The sequence below is a fragment of the Amphiura filiformis genome, unplaced genomic scaffold, assembly GCF_039555335.1.
Source record: "Amphiura filiformis unplaced genomic scaffold, Afil_fr2py scaffold_40, whole genome shotgun sequence".
NCBI lineage: Eukaryota > Metazoa > Echinodermata > Ophiuroidea > Amphilepidida > Amphiuridae > Amphiura > Amphiura filiformis.
The window spans coordinates 636,929-662,674 of NW_027305504.1; the positions used below are offsets into that span (position 1 = coordinate 636,929).

Sequence of the window (25,746 nt, forward strand, 5' to 3'; positions counted from 1 at the left end):
GGAGACATTGAAACTGGTAGCATCATTTTAATATGGGCAATTGGACATAGGTTTGATACTGCAGGCACAAAATCCGATTCCAATAAACCTTTGGTTCGAACCCCTTCGCGAGAATAACACCTTTTCACCATTTGAACCCTTGACAGTAGCACCTCCCTCCCATGTAGGTGGTCACCTCCCTCCCATGGGTGTAGGTGGTGGGGTGGGGTGGGGTATTGAATCATACAAATCAATACAGGCAAGATTTAATTGACCAATAAATATGAATGCCTATGAATGCATGATTATAGTAATAATAAATATGTATATAATTCTTTGTATTGGAAATTTACATCATAATCATCATAATAATCACCGTATCACTTCAACCAATCAAGATAAGTTACATTTATTGCATCATAATTTGTCACGCATATTTGCTTACAATTTCGCCTTTTTGTAACCTTTACCCTTTGAACTTGCATATGATAAACAATGACCTGTACATGTATAGTCAGAGACAGAAATGAAGAGCTTATTTGAGTTAGAAGAAAACTGGCACAACAGACCATTGGGCTATCCCATTTGAAATCCACACTCCCCTGTGGCAGATTTAGCTTTAGTCTTCCCCAGATGCAGTATGAGTTTCAAATTGAATAGACAATTACGTTATCTTCAATTTGGAATACTCACTCCAGTCATGGAATACATAAGTAATGCCATATACAGGGTGGATTATGGGTTTCAAAAAATTAACCCTAGCCAATTACATTTGAAAAAATCTGTGGAAGACTTAATCGTAAATCTTAAATCACAGAGATATGGCAAATATCAAATGGAACAGCCTGGTACATTGCCGTTGTCTAATGAACAATAAATAAGATGCTAGACAGCCTTACCTATATGCATCTGTGATGTGATCACATAAAATGAGTCACCATGGCAACAGAAGTCTTCTTTTTGCATTTTATTGTTTGTTTTTGAAACATGAAAATTATCATCAAGAACAAAATATTTAATTTTGATAGTAAATTACAGCCAGCAAAATCAGAAGAATATAAAAATTTAGTATAAAGTTTTGATCTTTCATTTCCATCTCACGACTGGAAAAGGCAAAGAGCTCAGAAACAAGAAGTACGAGGTACAAGTGGTAAAGTTAGCAGAAGGTATGAAATGTTGGCAGAATATGTAATTAATTGGCAAGCCTGCTGCATACATACAGCCAGCCCCACCTTGAATACATATACAGAGGAGTGGCAGCTATCACAAGCTTATTTTCCTATCATTTACACGAATTATTATAATCATTTATAACAGTTTTTAATTATGACATCAGGTTATTAGTTTCTGCTATGATGCTTTGTAATGCTTTATAATAGTATAAAAGTTCATAAAAAACACCATTTTTCCGAAACATTCTTAATCCAATTTTTCAAATGTACGGTAAGAAAAGCCCTCCAGAGAATTAAACTTGGAATAAAACCTCAAGAGTATCATCCTTCACTAGCGAACCAGTTACAATGGACTATTCCAGTTGAAATTCATACACCCCCTATGGTAAACATGACCTTAATCTCCAACACAAGGGGTGTAGATTTCAAATGGAGTCACCATTACAGGTAACCCAATTTGAAATTCACACTCCCTGTGTGGGAGATTAAGGTCATATCTTCCTTAAGGGTGTATGGATTTCAATTGGAATAGCCCAGTGAGTTTTGGTTATCAATTCCAGATGACACTTTTTCCCAAAAACCTGGGCTTGATTTTAGAGTGGTGGCAATTCTTCACCCCTAAATCCATCATAAGTCCCAATTGCATCAAAACTCTTCCATGGTTCCATAGCATATATTTATATGTCAGCGTTATGACACGTTTGGGCTTACGATATGTTGTAGGACTTGAGACACTTCGTAACTGTTAATAAAAGCGATCACTGGTCAGAAATTTTGACATTGCGCTTATAAAAAGAACTGCTTAGGTGTACGAACAAACATAAAGTGACATGTAACAGACAAAATAGATAAAATAGGAAGCCGAGTTTGGACCCTGCTTGATTATAGTATATCCGAGAAAAAAATAAATGGATAAGTTGTGATACACACACAAGGTTTAAATTTGTCAACTTATACCTCAATAGCAACTTATATTCTCTTGAACTCACTTAATACTTTGCAATAAGATTGTTGCGCAAAAAATAACAGGCAAGTTAAAAAGAGTAATAAAACACCATGCAAAAACTATTCGTCTCAGTCTCAATAATGTTCAGCAGAGAGTCTGAACCATATGCAGAAATAGATGTAAGTAGGTCCCACTGTGGTATCAGTATACATATTGGCAATAATTAAAAACTTATCTACATATTTAGAAAAAAATAATATAAATAAATAAAAACTCATGCTATTATAACAAAATATGGACAAACAAATCATCCGAGAAAATGTCATCACAAATTATTACATAATAATGTAATGAGTTGCCATGGTAACTTGGTGATTAGGGACCAAACCAAATGACTGATGACATCCTATAAACGTAACTAGTTTAATTTACCCTTCCCCCTCCCCATTTGTGACTAAAGTGGAAGTGGATTAAAATACCATAGAATACAACCTAGAAGCATATATGCCTCTAAATGAGTGGGGGTTTTTTTCGACGAAAGGCAGACACCCTCTACAAAAACATTTGGAGTTTGAGCAACTATATTACTGATACTGTACAAACAGGTAGCTGTACAAACAAGTATTATTGTAAGACCAATCTATTGTAATGTTTTTGTGGAGTGTATTTGCCTTTCATCCCTATCTTCATAAAAACACTAATTTAGAGGCATTATTCTTGTAGATGGAATTCAATGGTAGCATCAATGTTTTTAAGAGCAGGAGAAATGAAATCAACATTTTTAACTCCCTCCCTCACAAATGCAACTAGTTTTGTTTACAGGATGTCATCGATCTTTTGGTTTGTTCCCTTACAACCAAACAAAAGTAGTATTGGGCCATTCCAATTGAAATCCACACACCCCCTATGGAAGACATGACCTTAATCTCTCACACAGGGGATGTAGATTTCAAACGGAGTCACCCATTCAGGTAAACCCCTGTGTGGGTGATTAAGGTCATGTCTTCCATACACTGTATATGGATTTCAACTAGGATAGCCCATTATGACACAGTTGGACATGCAATTCTTTTGTGACTCAAGTTGGGAGAAGGGATGTGGCCTTGACAAAAGTAACTTGACAATATATCCTTCCAAGTAATAAAACAGTATCTACAAGTAGGCAAGATTACTGATACTGTTCATTATACATTTCTAACTTTATGCTGTGTGTTCAAACAGACAAAATCTATACAACAGAGCAGAGTTGACCACTTGCTGAGATTAACCATAAGAATCATTTGATATATGCAATGCACTGGAATTCTTGTAAAGAATACAACACAATGGGCTATTACAATTCCAGTTGAAATCCATGCACCCCCTATGGAAGACATGACTCTAACTTTCCACACAGGGAGTATGAAGTTCAAACAGGGTTATCCGAATGGATGACTCCATTTGAAAGATAAAGGTCATGTCTTGCATTGGCAGTGTGCTTTCAACTGAAATAGCCGAATTATCATTTCCAAATAATATGGAAGCACTAAATGGAATAATTGCCACATACTTATCACAAAACTCTAGACTCATCTCAGTGCTTTTCATGATTTGCAGATTGGAATTGTTACAATAATTGCTTTGGCTTCATGCTATTCGCATTATTCCTGTAATCATCAAACATATTCCTATATATTCTGTATACATTAATATCATTACTATAGGGGGCATGGGTAACTAGTAGGTTTAGCATTTGTGGATTTTGTTGAGTTGGTGCAGAAGATATACATTTGTAGAACACACACATTATCTGTTTGTTTGTAATTTAGAGACATGATTGTGTAACACACTATGACTTAACAATTAACGCCATGATTATGTTTGTGTAATTGGTACATGTACTATAACCTTATAATAATCATTGCAATATTACAGTATCATAGTTGAAAATATTCATGAATTTTGAAGGGTGAGATGGAATAGATATGGGGCCATAATAAGCATGTAATTTTATGTTTAGTTGATGTATGATATCAAATGAATATTTTTGCTTATTTTCTTAAGTTTTGACCAGCAATAAGATTTTTCTGCTTTACAAGAAGATTTGTACAATTATTCTGTTATTTTCATAAACATCTACTGGCGTTATGCACTTTACAGATGATTGCTGCAGGTTACTTTTGTTTTAAATATTTGCATTGATTGTACGAGTCATGAAAATAAAACACAGATCATCTGACATGTGGTTGCAAAGGGCCAAGTAGTGTTGCCTGTCGTCATCAACACCTGACAATGTTGCCTAACTGGGGCACCACTACTTGGGTAGGAAACAAAATAGACAACAATTCTTTCAAAAAGTAGCTTTGCCCATAGGGTAACATAGCCTGCATCATCACATTTTGCACTTTAGAGGTCAAGCATATTGTCAATCAAGTCAGGAAAGCCAAACTGCATTTTTTTTAAAAATATGTAAACTCTCTTTATCTTTGCAACTTACATAATTTTACTTCATGATCACTATTGAAATTAAGGCTATACCAGTTGAAATCTACATCCCATATGGAAGATATGACCTTAATCTTCCACACAGAGCGTGTGAATTTCAAATGGGGTTACCTGAAAGGTGTGACTCCATTTGAAATCCACACACCCTGTGTGTGCACTTAAGGGCATGTCTTACATAGGGGTTTATGGAATAAACTGGAATAGCACAATGCTGCAAGCAAATGGAAAAAGATAAACTTCAGTACAAAACTGCACATCATGATCTGCACCACATATTAATATCATTTAGCAATATGCAAACATATTCAAACTTTTGTCACATTCCTCCATGAAGTCACTACCAGTTTGTCGATGCACCAAGTCGTCATAGCAACAGCACACAATCCTCCATGTTTGGTTTTCGGCATAATATTCCAAGAAAATTCTGCAGGATCAAATTCACCGATTTGACGAATCCCCAAGCTGGTGGCCCAACATCCAGAGGGCTAGAACCTCAGGAATATCACACTATTTCTTCTAGTTAATAAATGTATTTTCTCCATACACACAAAAATACGCACAAACTGCTATTGTTTCATTAAATGATACCATCTAAATATGAGGTATCAAGATGCTGTATCAGCGTCCGTACAAACGACATCTCCTTTCTCGTATTCTCAAAGATGATTTGTGGGTTCTCGGAGGCGCATCGTAGACAGTTCGGCGCCATCACCATGGCGAGGTTATTAATGTCCATCTTCGTTGACGATACATTCTCCTCCTTTGCAAATACCTGCAAAAATGCACAAAGGTGAAAAAGTTATAACAACATTGTAAATGTCAGTAATGGTTGTGGTGGCAGCACTCTGCAGCAGTGATAAAAAAGTTGACTGAATTTCTTTTGGTTCAAATTAATTATTATTGACAACTCCACATCTAATATATCACAGTGACTACTAACCCAGGCAGGTGTGAACTGACCAGCCTGACTCGTGATGTATTAGTCACACATATCAAGGCAATAAACAGTACACAACTTATTGTCATCATCTGCAGAATTGAGGCCACTGATGCTAATGACACTAAACTATCTGCTTGCTTTTTTTTCTGTTTTCTAAATAGGGAGTATATCTTGTGCAATCAACTATCCCAACAGTAGCATTTGATAACTTGGTATCATGAAGAGCATGTGAAAAGAGAAATTGTCAAATGTTTACAAGAAATGCCTGAAGAACCTCACTGTACCTTTTTACACTTTTGTAAAACTACAAACTGTGGTAAAGTTTCTAAAAACTTGGTTGGCAATAACATGCTGACAATTTATGATTTTATTTTTCTGTTGTGTTTGAGATCCACATCCCCTGCTGTAAACTGTTGCCTTTACTTACTAATTGAAGTTGAATTGTAAACATTTTGCAAATTAACACAGAAAATCCCAAAATTAGAAGATTCCAACTTCCATATTTGCTGGCAACAGAAAAAGGTTTTTTTATATTTTTTTCGGGATCATTCATTGTTCTACAACAAAGAAACTTGTTGCATGCATTGGCAATTTGTTATTTAAACTGCAACAAAATCATATCCAGTCATTAGCCTGCAGCTAGCATGATTTGAAAAAAATTTCTTTCCCTTTCACATTTATTAACCGCATGAGAACTACCTGCTCATTGGCCAAAATTAATATTGTGTCCAATTTTGAACCAATCAAGGAGGGTATTAAATAAGATCACCTGCAAATGCAAATTCGACCATAAATAGTTTAAAGCCTAGTCATAATTGGCAACTGAAATGAGCATTCAAGTTATCAACCAATCAGAAATGCTGTTAGATGACCAGTAGTGTCCAGGGGTTAAGGGTCACAATCTTACCTGTAAAAATTTGATAAAATGACACAGCAGTAGTCTATTTAAGTCTGGTAATAATGAGATCACTTCTAATGCCTTGTCTCTCTCGTTACACGCCCTGATACATTGGTCGTAGAATTCCATGGGTATAAGTGGCTCATACAGGTCACGGTACCATAATTTAAGTAGCGAAGCTGGGACGTTGGGGTCGCTGCACTCTGGCATCGACCACTGGTCACATTTCACCTTGAGTGCATTGACCTCATCTATATCACCGGGTACTCTGCATTTATGATGGAATACAAAATGTAAAATATTAGAACAAAATCAACAGAGAGCAGAGATAATTATGACCATGTTCAACAAACCTATTACAACCTCTTTGGGTTATTATGAACAAATGCAATTCTCTATGTCCCTTTCTTATTATGAGTGTGCATGCAACAGAATGCATCATGGGTAATATGCATGTGAGATAAACCAGTCTTGGACTGGAGTGAACTTCCAAATAATATTCCAAGTTCTAACCAAAATGTGTTAAGTTACAGTCATGAAACCGATCATTAAATACTGAAAACCATCAATATATGTTATTCACTATTTGCTGTGAATTTGATGCAAAAATAGGGTGTAAAACACTAACAAAACACAAGGGGAAAAACTAAATAAAAGTGCAAATAACAGCATCAAAGTGTTGTATATAACACACATCCCCAATCTCTCACCAAGTCATTAACTAAATCAACAGTTATTAATTAACTTATTTCACTTTTTCCCATTAAAGTTCTCATCACTCTTACTAATAATAATTACACAACCACAACATATATAGCCACACGCCTTCTTGTGCTGTGCAATTTGGAAAGTTCCGACAGCGTTTCCGGAGCTAGGGCAATGTTTACGTCAGAATCAGGAACCTTGATGGCATTTCCAGTTTATATAACAAGATGAATCATAGCAATTTTTATCATATCAATATTTTTTCCTTTTTCAACAAGCTTGTATAGCTCATAACAGAATTTGAGTCATAATATAGGTTTAGAAAATTTGAATTGATGATAGTGTCATCAGATTAATAATACATCACTTTGTTGTAACATATCTTATGTATACATTGTATTCATTTCAACTGGACTGTAGGTAAAACTGATCCTTGTTGAGAATTGGATGATATAACTACAGTCTAACCTCTCTTATCCAGACCTCTTTCATGAATATCTGTTATCTGAATGTGTGATCTTCATACAATCTTCATAGCAAAACAAGTTTGTAATGCTTGAAATCTTAATTTTTTTTTGCATTTAGAATGACCTATCCCTGTTGCATACAACCATGGACTAAAAAGACACTGACAAACCCCAAACAGTCAAAGTCTCAATGCACGCAACGCTGGTGTGATTGTCAGACATGGCACAATCAAAACGATGGGCCCATGAATAAGTGAAAATTCACAGCATACAATGCACAGGGACTTTGACTGTTGGAAAATAGTCTGTATTAGTCTATCCTATCGTTTAGTGTTATTATGAGTAATGTATTGTAGTCTCAATTTAAGCACTTGCGGCATTCAGTGTCTCCAAACAAATCTGTCAACACTTGACTGATTACACTTAAGAAGAAATATTCAACCATGGTTTCTGACAGTAGTATAATACTTTTTGTTAATCCCCATTCAGTCTTACCTGAATATTCCTTCTGTTTTCTCTCCGCCTAATCTGAATACTTCTTCTGCTAAGACGACCACAATCCAAGGCAGCTCACGGTCTGGGAAGCGATCCTTCTGTAAGTCCATCACATCTTCAAGTGTATTACCAAACATGGAGGGATGGAAGACTGAATTCTGTACACAGAATCAATGAAAGATGTGTTACAACTTTATTCAATTTGTCAATTCTCATTGTTTAAGCCTCCCATTTTTCTTTGAACTATTTTAATAGGCTTATTTGTACTCAATTAAATGCATTTTATATGCTGATTCCAAATATAGTCATGAAAAGTTTTGAATTTTTTAAACAAAATCTAAACCTGTCGTCTGCAGTCGACACCTAGTACCTGTGTGGAGAGCAAAGTGTTAGAGATCAAACTCTTCAATAACACACAAAATGCTCCTCCTCAAAGATATGGCATAACATCAGGCAGCTATTGTACCTCACAGCAGCTATTGTACCGTAAAGTAGCTTTTGCAGTCCTCATTATTAACTTGCCATTATTGACATTTAGGCAATTCTCATCAAACTAATATGACCTATACCAAAATGCATGTATCTTACACAAATGGGGCAAATGTGATGTTATCATCTTATGATAGAACCAACTTGAATGCTTTGCATGCTGGACATAGGCATTAACATAAAAAGTCCCCAAGTTTTGAGATATTTTCTCAAAATATCAAGAGCTATCTAAAGAACTACTGGACCAATACTAGGCTTATTTGTATTCAATTAAGGGCTCATATTGAAATACCCTACCACGCTTTCCCACAGAAAGAAGGCAGGATTCCCCTCGCTAAGCCCACGCCTCAGGAAAGCTCGGTCATAAAACGGATTATAAAGATGGATTATATGCATCAGTGATACACCCTGCCTTTTGAAGTGGTCCATGACGAATGGGAAGAAAACAAACTGACTATGGCTCATCGCACAACCCAGGAAAGCGTGCTCCTAATTTAAGTGGCTAATTGCAGTGTTATAATCACACAGGATTTTAACAAAAGAAGGCTAGCATAGGAAAGCTGCAGGATGGCGCACACCTTCCTGTGTAAGGGAATTTCAATATGAGCCCTAAATGCATTTTACGTGCTGATTCCAAATATAGTCATGAAAATTTACAATTTTTAAATTTTTAAAACAAAATCTAAACCTGTCGTCTGCAGTTGACACCCATGTGGAGAGAATTAAGTGTTAGAGATCATTTAGAGGAAGATGGAACATGGCTTTGTACACAGTGTATGAGATAACAAAGGTCAATGGATGGGGTCATGTTCCAACTTATACTGGACACACATTATAGCCATCCACTGATTACTTACTTTAGCTAAATTGATTTCTTCCAGTGTGATCTTTTTGACTCCTTTGCGAGCCCCTGTTTGGGATATCCTTTCAAGTTTCTTAAAGCAATGTTCTGCATAGTCCTTGACAGGTACCTGGACATTACAAAGGAAACATTACATCAATAAATCAATCACTATTTTGACAAATTGACAGCTAAATAAATATTTAGAATGATCATTAAAATTATACCAGGGTAAAGAAGGACATACTATGTAGAGCATGGTAATGTTTGAACGATTTCCTCTTTCAACTCAGAACTCCAAGTTTGTGAGAGGAATAAGTCCACTTATTTTACCATTAGCTGATGAGTTTTATAATAGATTTTTAAGCACAAAAATTTATTTTAAATATCAAACTATCCTTAGGAATGGAAGTGGACAGATGGAGGGAATTTGAGGAAAATGGTCATCTATGTCTTCTACCACATTTGCATGTTGGGTTGGAGTGGGGGTAGGTGGGAGTGGGGGTAGGTGAGGGGTGGGGGTAGGTGAGGGGGTGGTCTTACCTTTCTTGTGTCATATTCCCCAGTCAGATGTTTAACCACATATCCATCCAGATAGGAGTGGAAGCGGACGGATGGAGGGAAGAAGTTAAGGAAGATGGCCAACAACTCCCAACCTGCTTGTAGACTTTCACTGAAAAATACAAAATAGCGAAATGCAGTTATTACAAAATTTTATGGTTGCATATATTGCATAGAACTAGCCCTGTTCCACAAACCGCGACGCCTCTTGAATAGCGAGCACCGAGCGTAGCGCTATTGGTGGAATATCTTGGATCATCATCATAGGTATAAGAGTACAACACAGAGGCTGTGCTAATATTGCATGGTTCAACAATTATGTAAATAAATCATACATTCTCTATCAATGTTTTTAATGATAAATAGCTCCTTCAACAAGATAATTAGTTCAAATGAAATCTTAATTTGCAGATCGTTTGTAGCACTGATACAGATTGCATGACTTCATTAATGTAAATATCCTTATTTTAAATGTCTTATACAATATGTACATTTTGCATCTTTTATGGCATCAACACATTCCTTTTCATCCTATACCCAAATATACATATAAAGTATTATAGAATTCTATAGATGTATTGGCAAAATCCAATTTCAAATCACTCTTGCTCTATGTTTCTATGTTTAGATCAAGCATTTAGTTTTGAAAACAGCACAAAAAAACGACTACACAAAACATTACTTATGCAAATTGAAATCACGATCAGTTGGCTGAAATTGATAACAAACTTATAAATAGTTTTGCTAATGGGCTTCAGGAAACACAATGTGACATGAAGAGAAAGTTAGCATGATCTCTGTATCCGATAGAAAAGAAGTGCTGTGTCTTCTTTTTAAAACTTATCTTAGTTTACAAGATCCAACACATGGGCCGGCAGTCAATGAACTATGATTATATAACCTATCAGGGTTGCCAAACCCACAATTTGGTAGCCCAACTGGGCAATTTTTGAAAATTGTCCCCTCAACTTTTGTCAATTCCTGTCCCATAGAAACCAATGGTTAAGAAAAAAAATGGATGACTTTTCAACATTGGCTCATGCGACTTCCTGTAGTTTCCCATCTCATCAAAACCAACGGTTAAAAAGAAAAAATGGGTGATGTTTTGATTATTTGACCCGCGATTTGGGCTGAAATGTTTTGGTATCCCTGCTCTTAATCCCTTCTAATAATATGTACAGTTGTAATTAAAGCTTTGTTACTGACTACAGGTTTCACGTTATGAGGTATGATACCCAATATACAAAGTATGTACAGTTGTAATTAAAGCTTTGTTACTGACTACAGGTTTCACGTTATGAGGTATGATACCCAATATACAAAGTATGTACAGTTGTAATTAAAGCTTTGTTACTGACTACAGGTTTCACGTTATGAGGTATGATACCCAATATACAAAGGTACGCATCTGTATTGAGAGGTCATCATATGCCACTGAACTGTGCTTTTGAGGGATTAGGTTAAAGAGGTCACAAGTGGTATGATAGCTATCCATTGTCAATCACAACAATGTGGAAGGATCTTGAATTTGAGCAGAAAGGAAATTCTGTGAGTTCTCATCAAGTAATCAATGCTACATCAAGAAAGATCTTGCACGCAAGCGACCCTAAAGTTGTACAATATGTAACTGAGAATGTTGTATTTGGCTGGCATGTAGCCAGGCTTGGTTAGAGTTTCACATCAATGTTATGTAATCAAGCAGACAGAGTGTTTAACTGGAATTATGTGTAATATTCTGCATACTTGATTTCAATATTCTTTTACAAATAAGAAACGTAACAGAATTAATTTGTCAATTTGTGGTTACTAGAATTTTGAAATATGTGACCTGCTCCCACAAAATAAGTGTAAAGTCACAAGTAGGGATTTTTGAGACGTTCCAACTGTTAAGTTGATGTTCTTTGCTTGATGACGTTTGTATTTTCAATGGTGTGTTCTTCGTGAATGGGGACGAAATTGAAAATAGATTATGGCATATTATGTCCCATTCACAAAGGACATCACTGACTATACATGTGTCTTTAAACAAAGAATAGCAACTCAAAAACATTGAAGGTCTCAAAACCACCAACTTGTGACTTTGCGCTCATTTCGTGAAAACAGGTCACATATGATTTGATAACTTGGGAGTCCAAATCAGTTTCTAATTATTTCTACAGTTTCTTGCAGTAATTTCAACACCAAACAATTCATTATTTGACTGGCATGTAGCTAGGCCTGTCTCTGGAACACATTTATTATTTGTGTCTCACATACACCTGCTAAGGTGAAGCATATAGGCTGCCTCATTCTCAATTATTGCAATGGAAAGCTTCCATATGTTACATAATTTTGAATAGTAAGTTTGAATTATGGCATTATTAATCTTTCCAGTGTGATTGTCATTTCAAACGCCATCCAAAATAAATTTTGCTGTAAAATAATACTAAAAACATATTTTATGACAACGTTCCTCCTAAGTGATCTGTTTTAAAAGTTTTTTCACAATTTGCTTGGCACAGAAAATGCAACAATTTGCAGCATTCAAATTTAGAGTATAAATATCTGAAGACTTGATGTGATCATTGGATCTGCTGCATATAAGCCATATCGCTAATGCATTCTGGGAAGGTTTTGGCAAATTTTGGTACAGAATACAGATGAACATTAACTCTGACCTATCAGGATTTTTGTGTGTGTTTGCTTACAAAATATTGTTTAAAATGTTTTACTACAAAAAAAATATAAGAGGAAATGAATGCATGATAATTAAAGCAATTTTCCTGATTCAGCTATTTGAGTTCAGCTACCAAAACTGTCTGTCCCACAATGCATTGCAAATTGAATGACAAATTGGCGTATACTTACTCATTATAATTTTCAGTCGTCTGTCTGCACACTTGAATGTAGAGTTCATCCCTAATGGGTACCGTTGTCCAGCCCCTCGTCACCAAATCCACGACCACCGCCTCTGGTTCCTTGTCTTTGATTTGCCTATCTCCCATATAACATTGAATGAGTTTGAAAACTTCTATTGCATCTCGTTTCACACCTTTGTCCTTGGTCTGTAGCATTGGCTTCTTGATGATTTCCTGTATTTAGATAAAATGCAAGAGGCGTATGGTAGATAATTAATTTGGCATTCTATATAACATTGAACAACTTTGAATACTTCTATTACATCCTGTTGTAAGTTCTTGTTCTGTAGCATAGGCTTCTTGATGATTTCCTGCTGTAATTAAAACATACATGAGGCATATGGCGGATAATCAATCAGAATTTTAGATGTCATATAGATTGTTTCTATTAAATGTGTCCATAAAACATTAAGATAATTTTCATAAATATCTTAACTAGAATCTTCACATAGTTAAAACAATCAGAAGTTTGAAAATGACAACCCTTTCCTGCTACTTAAACCAGCCCCTCTCTGTATGTAAGTTTAGATGGCCAATGATAAATACAAGGGGCAGTCTTCAGTGAACGGCTCTTTTCAGAGCCACCAAATCTTGAAATTTAGCACATAGACGAGATCTGCTTGTTCTCTGTTGACCAGGGGCAGTCTTCAGTGAACGGCAGTAAGCAAGGGCGGCCTACATGTCTCATTCTTATGTACTTTGTCCTGAAGAAGTCAGAGCTACTCCTGACAAGAGCTTGACAGTTCTAAACTTGTCTGATGCTAAAAACCCAATAATTGAAATTATTACATTATGTCCACCACTGTAAGAGATCCTGGGTAAAGTCCTTTTTGTGATCTATTTTAATTTGGAAGTAACATCCTGACATTCTTTGCTTTATTGCACAATTCCATTTAACACTAATAAAAAGTACTTTCAGTTTGAATGGTTCCTGTAATTGTCAAACCACAAAAGATATATAAACCTTGATGTACAGAGATAGACAAATATGTGAACACACACAAAAATGCACACACCACTTTTGGTTTAGGCAATTGAACTAAAATCGTTTGACCGTAGATGCTTGGCCGATCCTTATTATTTATGAAATATCAATTACTTGACTTTTGTTAATTGTGATGAATTTACTCTTTTCCATGTACAACCAGTCAAAGTCTCAGCATCATTCGATAGTGAGGGCACTTAATGCGTATTTTTAAGGCATGCAATGCTCTATCACGTATACGCGTAGGCACACAACATTGGCGTAATGGTTAGACATGGCACAATAGAACAATCGGCCCTCATGAATATGCACAAATTCACAGCATACAATGCATGGGAACTTTGACTGTTGATACATGGTCTGTAGTAGTCTGTGATCTTTTCATATATGCTATGTATTACCGAGACAATGTTACCAATCATTCTGATTGGTTAATTGATAGTTCATTAATTCTAAGTATCTACTACAAGCAGCATTGACAGTCAATCCAAAAAGATTAAACAAATTTGACTGCATTTCTTTACATTAATCAGCAAGTTTGTTTTCATTTTTGTTGCCCTAGGGTAACCAAATTAGGCCAACAGTAATAAATAGAGTATGTCAAGATGGTACTTCCTTATTATCATTGATCATTACAGGGACTTTCCCCAGGGACTCTTTCTGTTGCAATGGTGGACATATATGATAACTTCACTTGTATTTATCACTGGCCGTAAAAACTTGCGTACAGAGAGGGGCTGGCTTCAAAAGCAGGAAAAGGCTGTCTTTCCTGAATGTGTTTACAGGGACATCGACTTTAAGAATATCCTAGTACAGAGTCAGTGTTAGCATCTGATTTGTAACATGTTTATGTGTTTAAATAAGAAAACACGGACATCAGCATAAAGGACATCCTAGTACAGAGTCAGTGTTAGCATCTGATTTGTAACATGTTTATGTGTTTAAATGAGAAAACATACTCAAACTAATACAAAAGAATGCAAATGTTATGTTCTTACACTTCAATCAGTCTTTCATTAAATTTATATATTTATTGGTTCTGTAGCCAGCTTCTGCAGCCAGTCTAGCTTTGAAGTTCAGCGTGTTCTGCGTTAGCTTAGCGTTACTTGGTGCGTGTACATACTTTCATGCACACGATCAACGTGCCGCATATGTACACACAAGAAACCACACTAAGCCAATGCAGCACATGCTGAACTTCAAAGCTAGTGCCGGTGGCTCGAGGTAGATATATAGACTACAGAGAGACTACAAACTGTATTGAGATGTTATAAATTGGCATAGTCCTACGAAAAATACTTTCATAAAAGTGTGAAAGATACTTGTTGTTTTTGTTCATGCTTTTCAATCAGATACTTTCTTAGGATAATCAGTAATGGTGGCCTGGTCTGCAGACAATGATAAAGTTCCTTCGAAAGTCCAGTGTGCTTTCAAGTTTAAACCCACTCCAGTCCCCATACACACACATGCTTATACTAGTAATACTAAATCCATCACTCTTAGATTGAGCCCTTCAGAAGGAAACAAGACAGACAGATTTGAGAATATTTTTGGATGACATAACATCACTGAGTTACCCTGGATCATCTGTGCCACCTCTCATCACATGAGATAGGAAACTAGCACTGATATGCTGACAGAGATGTCTTGCCACAACACCGCATCACAAGATATTCATTAACGACTTTGTCCACTCTCAGGTCAAATATGTTGTTTTGGTCACAACTCTTTCTTGTGCAAAGCTATGTTTTAAGGGTTGTATAAAATTTGTTCTTGGTGTGTGTAAAATGCATGAATGCTTATCTTACATTCTCCATTAGACTATTCCATTAGAAATCCATACATCCCTATAGAAGACATGACCTTAATCACACACACTAGGAGTGCAGATAGGGTTACCTGAATGGTTACCTGAATTCACACTCCCTGCGTGGATGATTAAGATCGTATCTTCCATAGGGGTGTATGGATTTCTAATGGAATAAACCATTCTACATTGAACAGTCCAGTAGAATGTACTGTGTATTTTACCCATGTCAGTGAAAAAAGAAGTATAATATTAGTACCCTTTAGCCTGTAGTCCATTTGGCTTCTGCAAGGCAGGGACGTCAGTGCATGATGTGTGCACATTGAACTGCACATCCAAATACCCCAGCCAGCATATTAAGTCTGTCAGCAAACAATCTATTTTTCATATTGGCAGTGATAATTTGCCATTATCACAGACTTGATCAAAGCTTAGCATAATTAGTGACTTTTACTGGCATAGACAAGTGCCAAAAATCATTTTTTAGCTTTGCCAGAAAGAAAGACTTCAAATCAGCCAGCTTAATTTGTCTCATTAAACTGTCCCCAACAACTATCCCAACCAGTCTGTCTGGGAACAACAATAGACTCTGTAGTCTGTTCACTTCAAATAAAACCTGACCTAAATTTAATACTAATAATTCAATACTAAGATCCAGTTTCTGGGAAATAAACTATCACAAGTTGCAAATACTAAAATTTCAGTGTCATTGCACTTTGGCAATGTCACTCTCAACATATATACAGTACGTATCGTTATCATAGGTCATGCTCCATCTGATAGAGAACAGACTATAAAATGGACAGGAAATGTGGGTAAGTAGTGTGACAATGAGGTGGATCATCCCGTCCCACAGGGTTGCTAAACCCGTGATTTGGTAGCCCAATTGGGCGATTTTTTTTTTTTTTTTTGGAATTTTTGACAATTTCCTATCCCATAGAAACCAATGGTTAAGAAAAATTTGGGTGACTTTTCAACATTGGCTCCCGCAACTTCCGATAGTTTCATGCCCAATAGAAACCAATGGTAAAGAGAAAAATTAGGCGACTTTTCGATTATTTGACCCGCGATTCGGGCTGAAATCTTTTGGCAACCCTGCCATCCCATCTTCAAGCTAAGCTAAATTTGGCTGACCTTACCCCTTCTATAATTAGCTCATGGTGTTGATCCAATTTTCTTTTTTTTTAGCCAAATCATGTGGTGGTAACATACTTATGGCGGCACTTTTGCTGTGCGTATATATAAAATGTTGAAAAAAGTGATATCATTGATATTGAGACTTCAATTTACTTAAATTAGGTCTGCTCAATGTTGCTTGTATACAGGACACTGACTTTCATTGGCCCAATACAACCACTGGCATATTGCAATTACTGCATTATTGCAACATTTGCACAGGTCACCTCAAAATTCCAACACCAGCTTCCCATCACTCCTGGGTGGAGTGAGGTATCTTTAAAAGAGATGCACAGCCATAACGAAAGTCCGAAAGTTCTCGAAAGTCCTATTCATGGAATCTGCTCTCAATTTATTAATATACCATCTCTGGGTTACAGCTTGCTACTCCATATGTCCGTTATTCCAAATGTGCACTGTGTATGTTAAGAATTACAGACAAACAGAATGGAAGAGCGGTCCTAAAACAATGGTTTATCCCAGTAACAAAAGAAATAACATGTATAGTTGGACTAAATTATAAATCTATTCAAATGGACTGACTGTTTTTTGCTGGCTAGTATCATGTCATATCCATGACACATCATCAGGCCAGGCCTAGTGATCTGATGGTGGTAGAACTAATGTTACACTGGAGTATGTGCCCTTTTGATGTGGGGGTGGTCTCAGACATGTCCTAATAATACACAAATGCCAACCTACAATTTGTTTGGTAGGGACTTGAACTTAAGTGTTTAACTTCGAGTTTGGTGTTGGCATCAAGGCTTCACCTTGAGTTTGGTAGGGATGTCAGTGCTTTTAGGCAAACATGCTGACAAAACACCCTTGCACGTATGTGTAAAGTCTTTGCAGGATTTGATACTGCTACCACTGAAATACGCACCAAACTCAAGGTGAAACAAACATAGTACTCAGAATGCATTGCAATTCTTACCCTTGTCCATGATAGCATGTTCGCTAACGGCACCTTCTTTCTGAACAGCCCTTTCTTATGTCTGTTGATATTTTCAGCTGCATAATTCTCTAGATCACTCTCCGATGATGACGGTTTCTTGGACTTGCCCATGGCCACCAGTGATGGGCTGGGCCGCATTGCACCTGGTACTGTTCCATGCTTGGCCTAACAAGAAAAGAGAGAAAATATATTTAGTTAATGACAATTTGTTATGGTAATCTTCCTTCATTCTAATTTTTGCTATAATTACAGGAATGTATTACATTCATTTTCATATGAGACTATGCAACACTTACACTATGCAAAGCTGAATTGAAATCAGGCTATTCCAGTTGAAATCCACATGTATAGCTGCTATGGAAGACATGACCTTAATCTCCCACAGAGGGGGTGTAGATTTCAAATGGAGTCACCCAATCAGGTATCCCCATTTGAGATTTACACTCCCTGTGTAGGAGATTAAAGTCATGTCTCTCCACAAAATCAAAACGATGCATACATAGGGAGTTTGCATTTCAACTTGTACAGCCCATTCAGCTGAATTTAAATTTGGTCACTGAGCAACAAGCAATTGATTTTTGACCAATGAGGGAGCAGGCTTTTTGCTGGTTATGAAACTGATTGGTCAAAAATCAAGTCACTCATCACTAAGCAATCAAGTATAAATTCAGCTTGACTTTACAGCATGTAATATTGAATGTGAATAATTTTGTGTGTATTTGTTTATGTGCTTTGTATGTGTTTTTACATATTTTGAATTGATGGGTATTCAATTTATAAATGCTAAATAAAGACAACTTGACAAAATACAAACAGCATTTGAAAATAAATACTGTATGCACAGCATAATGTACACAAAACCACCATTATACCACAATCTTAATACATTTCTGATACAGAATGGTCGTTTCAATCCCCTATTAACAACATGATATAAATTGTGATTGGCTAAATGAACAGGCAAATATGAAATTGATGAACATGATGTTAACAATCATGATGATACATTCCTTTAAGGGCAGAGTAATGGGAGAGAACATGGACCTTTTCGAGCATCATTATTTTTTAATTGTATGTCCAAAGTATATAAAACTATACATTTTTGGAAAGGAAATGAGTCAAGGAATCCCATGGTGACGTCAGATTTGTTCAAAAATATTGAGTTTTGGAGAAAATCACAAAAATACACTTTTTTACCCCAATTTTTTTTGTGACAACTTAAAAAAAAATCCGTTTGGAGTAAAACAATTTTAGTTAGTTTTTCATGGAGAAGAGACATGAACTTAGGGAAGGTTTTTTATTTTTTTTGAAATTAAGTCTTATTTTTCGAAATATTGCAAAAACATGTGAAAAAAGCAATTTTGTCACTCTATTAAGCTAAAATTGCACATAATGGTGTATATTTTTGTTCAAAACAAATATTTTGAAAAAATGAGAAAACCTTCCCCAGACTTTGATGTGCTCTAAGCTATAGTGCAAAAAGTTTACCTTTTGCTTGCATATTTTTCGAGTTATCTTGTCACAAAAATCGTGCAATATTGTCAAAAATGAACTCTGAGAAATCAACGTTTTAGTAAAAAAATGTCAAAATAATGCACAAAACGTTCGTATATATTAAAACGGTAAGACTTTCACGCTTGTAAAAGCTGTATCTGGTGCATGGTCTAAATATGCATCTTTTTGCACCAATGAATCTATAATGTCTGGGTTTAGTGCGCCAAAATCCAAAATAATTAAAAAATCTAAGTGGCTTTTTCACTACAAATTTTTGTTTTGTTTACATCACATTTGCTGGCGTTAACAACATACCGAATGCGCCTTGACTGCGTTGGATATCTGGCGCCAGAGTTATGCTTGGCGTCACGCTGACGCGAATCATGCTGCAGAATCACAATATTTCGCATTCTCGCATTTCTGACTCATTATTTCCGCCAATTTACTAAGCTGTCTTGAGCCATGTGACTTTTTAGAGTTGAAAAGAGTGAAATCAATCAAGCAAAAATACGAATAAATATTGGCAAGTTGTATTTTATCACTTTCGAGTGAAAGAATACATCTTAGTGTTGATAAATATCAAAAAATCTCAAATTCGGTCGTGGACGAATGTGTCTTCCATTACTCTGGCCTTAACTTCAATTCCTGAAGAAATATCACATCATATTTAAATAAAAACATACAAATCCAAGCAGGATATAGTCAACACCTCTGAGAAAACAACACAATTTGGAATACACCCCTATAAGATTACAACCAAGGTACTCAAATGTCTACCGCAAAACCCAAACTGCATATACTAGGCAGTTCTCAAACCACAAGTGTCACCTGCTTTTGTGATTACCTTGAACAATGTAAAAAGGTTTTTTTCGTATCTCCATTACAATTGATCTTTGCTAAGTTGGCCTCAGATGACCCTTCATGACCTTCCAAATTGTGGGTATATAATGCTGATCACTTGCACCAAGTTTCATAAGAATAAAATTGGTCACACCTTTATATAAAACCAAACAAAATCTCTAGTCTCAAGTTGAGAGTAAAGCCATGTTGGATTTCGTAGAGGCAAATTAAAATTGTACACTAACCTAATCATGCAGGGTGTATATACACGCATAGAAGAGTGATTTGTCCATACGCTATCCACGCAACTGCATAAACACACTGATTTGAGTCTGCACTACAAAATTCAACATGGCATACTCTCAACTTGAGGTGAGACACAGTATAATCAACTTGTTATGTATGACTAAAGTCGGGTGTTTTCTTTTCTTTTAATCCAAAATCATACCACAATCTAACACCTTAATACCTGCCCCACAACCATATTTCATGATATCTTAATTACATAAGCTTACCTGTATATGTATAACCATGTTAAATAAGCCTATGTTCCTGACATGAAATCCAAAATCAAAGCCTGTCTGACATATCAACTTACCAAATGTCAGGCCTTCTAAGTTGGCTATCATAAGCCTAAATTAATCCAACTTCCAATGACACAGTTCAATAAAACAAATTTAAAAGCAAAGCTGAAAAATTTGACCTCAAGTTGTGGAGTATGAGTTTAAGTACCCAACACATTCACAGGTCATTCAATGAGTGTACAAATGTATTGGGGTTGGGGTACTGTGTACTGACAGATGAGCATGTTCTAGGTCCATGTATGTACATATTTTGACTATTGCTGATCTCATGTTCACGGTTGATAAGTAGCATTTTCCTGTCATTATCATGGTCTAATAACTGATATAGGAAGCAATCGTCCACTTATCCTAATCCTTTTCCTTTCCCTAAATCTACAGATTTGATTGGTAAAATTAGACTACAGGATACCAATATGGTCTCTCTATGATAATTGTATTATTAATCCAATTATTAGCACTGGCCTAGCTGAGGAAGAGGAAAAACACACCCGATATGGGGAATGAAATGGGTATGTTAGGATGTATGGTCTTTAGTTGAATGTCATAGTTTAGAACTTGATATTGGTCATTTGGTGTATGGGTATTTTTAATGCTGATAAAAATTAATATCATTTGTGTAAAAGAACACATATTTAGCTCAGCACAGAAATCTACTGATGGATTATACAGCTCTATTTCATAAGCTGATTGATTCCTCAATGGAGTCTTTACACTAGACTAACTGATGAATATCATACACCAAGGATATACCTGGATTTTCAATTTTTAATTTAAAAAATAATAATATGAGAACTAGACTGGCACTTATCATTTGGATTATCCAGAGAGATGTATAATGCAAAATGCTACGTACACCTTTCACAAAATCACCAATTTGAGTTTGGATGATCACTCATTGTTTGTTTATTTCTGCAGCTGTCCTTACATCACAAAGGCCTCTTAATTGATATATCCAGATTTAATTTGACAAAGTACAGCAAATCTTGTTGAATAGTGATTACCAAACACACTAGATACACTAAATACAAGTTAACATACATTCCAATACCTTCAATGTTGTATGCAAGGCAGCCACAGGACCAGCCAGAAAGCACAGCACACAATCTGACAATGACATTGTTACTGAAGAATTGTACTGAATCAGGTATCGTCCACCAATCAACTTGGTTTAATTATCACAATATATTATACAGCACTTTTGATCAACTTGTTCCAATATAATTGTATCAGTATCCAACACTTGACTTAAGTTTGCACAGAATATATCCAACTATAGTCCTCTTTGTTCCGTGACAAAATAAAAATTAACTGTTACTACCAGTGATTACAAAACCCCTTTGTTTTTTTAAGGTGGGTGAAAACTGAAACTATATATGCAGCATGTCAGGCATTCCCTTTTTTTATTTATACGTGTAGGCTCTGTTCACATGACCACAAGCCTAATAGGAAAGTGTGACAGTGTAATGCCCTTTAAATAGCATCCTGGAAAATCCTATGAGCTTGAACTGCAAAAGAAGTCGTTTTATTATCATGGAACGTGACAAAAAGGTGACTTTGCTTGTTCATGGCTGAGTAAATTTGAAAGAAAAAAACCCCTTTCATGATTGATTGCATGGGACAGCATCTTGTGATGGCGGTACTGATTGCTGTTAAAATGCAATTGTTTTCTACTTTTCTAAGTATTGTTTTGAATATAAGAATGAAAGTTAACATTCCTTGCATAATTTTGACGCTTTCCATTTTAAATATACCTGTTACCTATTTTTAATAAACAGAGCAGGACTTGTTGCCTATTTTTAGCCTCTTTATCTACAGGACAGCCAGTTTAACCTATGCATGTTGTACCAAGCCATCCTACTGCCATCCTACTTGCCAAAACTGTTTAAAATAAGGCCCATTTGCTCCATTCATTTTTAATTTTGCATACTTCGAAAAATCTCTATGCAAGATTTAGTGGTAGTGGTAGTGTTAGTGCAGTGGACAATTAAGTGCTTTACTATTATAATTTCTTACATCATGTCTTACATGAAGCAAGTATTATTTCAATTCCAAGTTGCAATAATCTCAAAAAAGAAACAAGAGTTTACCTATGGGTCATTGCCTATGTTTGTGATCTCAATTAAAACCAGGTCACAATGTTACTGTGCTAAGAAAATAACAACATTGTGTCCACCTATCAGTCACGCGACATCATTTCACATGTCTGTGACTATGTGAAAGTACTTACACAAAACAAGTTATGATTCTTCAAACCAAAACAGGATTCAACTTCCTCATATGTGCAACATTCACCTTAAAAATCACGAGATTAGAAGCTGTGAGTAACTTGTAAACAGGACTTATCTAAGACTAGGCATTCTGGTACTTGACAGTGCAATAAAGATCTATTAAACAAGGATTGAACTTTCTAACCTAATTTATTTAACCTTGTAAGTCATACTGAAATCAACAACTGGTTGTTCCGTATTACGGTCTACAATTCTAGGGTATTGGTTGCCACAGCAAAGCCTACAATGTGTCATTTCAAATGCTGCCAAATGACACGTATCACTGTTATATAAATACGGTTTCATGTAATTTAATAGGTTTCAGGCATGAGAGTGGCTTTGCTTGAAAAAAGCTGAAGTAGAACAAAAAAAGCTAAAAAATGGTATGAAATTGGCAAAAAATATCCAAAATTGGGCTGAAAATTTAAAAAAAGGTGTAAATATAGTCAAAAAGGATGAATTCAGCTGATCAGCTGAAAAATCTCATCCCTGAGGTTTATTTATTCAAACCAATATGAACTTCTCTTGAATTTATTCTGTACACACATACCACTTGTGAACAAATTAGGCTCTAATTATGATAACTTATATAAAATTGATGTTCAATTCTTCCTAAAATTTGTTTCACCTCAAATTTGGTAGTGACGTCAGTGCTTATATGCGATTGCATCACAAAATGTTTTGGTTCGCATGCATTTACACTTCGCAGGATTAGTTTAGCATGCATGGTTCAATACCATGACCATCGATATATGCACCTACTACATCACTATTAATGACGAGTTGAAACATAGTATAGTTCTTCTTAATGTACGAGAATGCCAACTGACTTCTGTTAAAATATGATTATCATTATAATATTTTGCTGTAAACCTATGATGAGCGCATATAGTCTGATCTAACAACACATACAGCGCAAAGTTCATTCATATATTTCTATTCGGCAATAGCAGATCGCCTCAGCAGCCAATCAGAGACAACAAGTGAGTTTCACTGCAGTAAATATGCCATAGATTAATAAACACACGCTATTTATAAGTTCGCTATTGCACCCCGCACTTATCAGAGCCCCCACGGGCAACATGCCTACCTTTCGCGGTATGAAATATGCGATGTATGCTTAAAACACGCTCTCGTCAAAAGTTCACAGGAAAAGATTATAATTCTTGCACTGGTTTTATAACAAAACCTTCTTTCTCTCGAAGTTTCTGAATGCACTTTCTCTGCAAGTAACTTTGGCTCTTGAACATTTACCTGAGAAGATATTTTACTCTTCCCACAATACATTTTTGCCAGTTTCAGTTTTCTGTGCAATTCAAGATGGGTCCTTAGTTAACTAAAAGTACCTCAATGACCACATCCTAATCTTGCAAATTATGGTACTTTATTGACTAGTTTCTATCAAAGAAGAACGGCACTTGTTTTCATTTTGTGAGCGTGCACAGCGTTAACACAGAAGTGGGGTTCTGATTGGATGATGCAATAGTCTGACAATGATATGCGGTAATCTGATTGACAGATTACGTGTCAAAACATTGGTTGGCGCAAAGTTCCGCGTATGTTGCTCATTAACAGGGTGCTCGCGTCAATCTGAGCAAGGGACTGCAGTTCTTCTGTGAAACCCGAGTGTAACAACCCCCTAATTATCCAGTCTATTCTCAACATCAAAAATGCATGTTTACATGGAGCCTGTGCAAAGAAAAAGTGTCATTTGATTACATAGAGGTAGTGTTACATGTTGCAAAGGATTCTGGGAAGGGTATCTCTTCTCTGAACATTTACATTAAGAAGACAAACCCTCCAGAATAACACAGATACATGACCTACAGTAACTGACCTCAATAGCTTTTGCGAGACCTGGAACATTGAGCATATCATCGACAATAAACACCACATCGCCAATTTCTTTCATCCACACTATCTCCACCACAGAATTCTGCGAGAGTCTCTGGAACACCACATAGTCTTCATCATTATTAATTTCCATGCACGGATCTTCCATTGTAAATTTATTAAATGATAATCACTCGCTGAAGTTACAACAAATGATTTTCAAGCACCAGATTAAGCATCAAGTGACTAGCGGCTTTCACCTTGACCAATACTTGCGCTTCATGCCCCACTTCTGTTCATTGTAAAATTCTGACAGAACATTTATCCACAAAATCAGACGATGCATACAAGCAGTAATTTCCAAGATATATATTCCGAAGTCTGAGTTCAGTTAAAATTAAAAGACACAAATTTCCACAGAAATTTCTCAATTCTAGCACCTCCTCAAAACATAATCTGAAGCTCCTTTTAAGAAAATTTAAACATCCAGTTATCCAGAACGCTATATTAATATTATGCTATATCCAGGCCCAATATCACATCCACTCTCTGCATAAGATGACACCCGCTCAACACAGCACGACATCACACACTGATGAATCAAAATCTCCTGCTATGAACAATTGCACCGATTCCTCAAGTGTTGATGCCAAGAAATAAATATCTGGGGTCTGCTGACAGACAATCAAAGACACCGTCACTTGAAGATAGAATCGTTTGGCTGACACTATTTGGCCTAGCTAATAACTGACTCTAGTGAGTATGTCATGTACCCTGATGACACATAGGCTCATGGGTGGACCAAACATTTAACACTTCACACCTCACAGTTACACAGTGTCCTACTAACGATGAAGACATTTAATTACACGCATGGTGGAAAATCTATGTTAACACTTGCAAGTCAATTTTTGTTTGGATTTCTTGGTGA

At 36.0% G+C, this 25,746-nt stretch overlaps 1 protein-coding gene across 1 annotated transcript in view; it reads right to left on the reverse strand.

The window, feature by feature from the left end:
• Window positions 1-4,711: 4,711 nt before the first annotated feature.
• Window positions 4,712-25,746, reverse strand: part of LOC140144112 (uncharacterized) — a 223,134-nt gene continuing 202,099 nt past the window's right edge. Inside the window, exons 10-16 of the mRNA XM_072165948.1 lie at window positions 17,777-17,962; window positions 12,825-13,048; window positions 9,960-10,089; window positions 9,433-9,546; window positions 8,087-8,244; window positions 6,429-6,687; window positions 4,712-5,353 (exon numbers count right to left, since the gene is read on the reverse strand). Of these exons, the coding sequence (XP_072022049.1) occupies window positions 5,159-5,353; window positions 6,429-6,687; window positions 8,087-8,244; window positions 9,433-9,546; window positions 9,960-10,089; window positions 12,825-13,048; window positions 17,777-17,962 (1,266 nt within the window). The 3' untranslated portion in view covers window positions 4,712-5,158. The remainder of the gene's footprint in view (window positions 5,354-6,428; window positions 6,688-8,086; window positions 8,245-9,432; window positions 9,547-9,959; window positions 10,090-12,824; window positions 13,049-17,776; window positions 17,963-25,746) is intronic.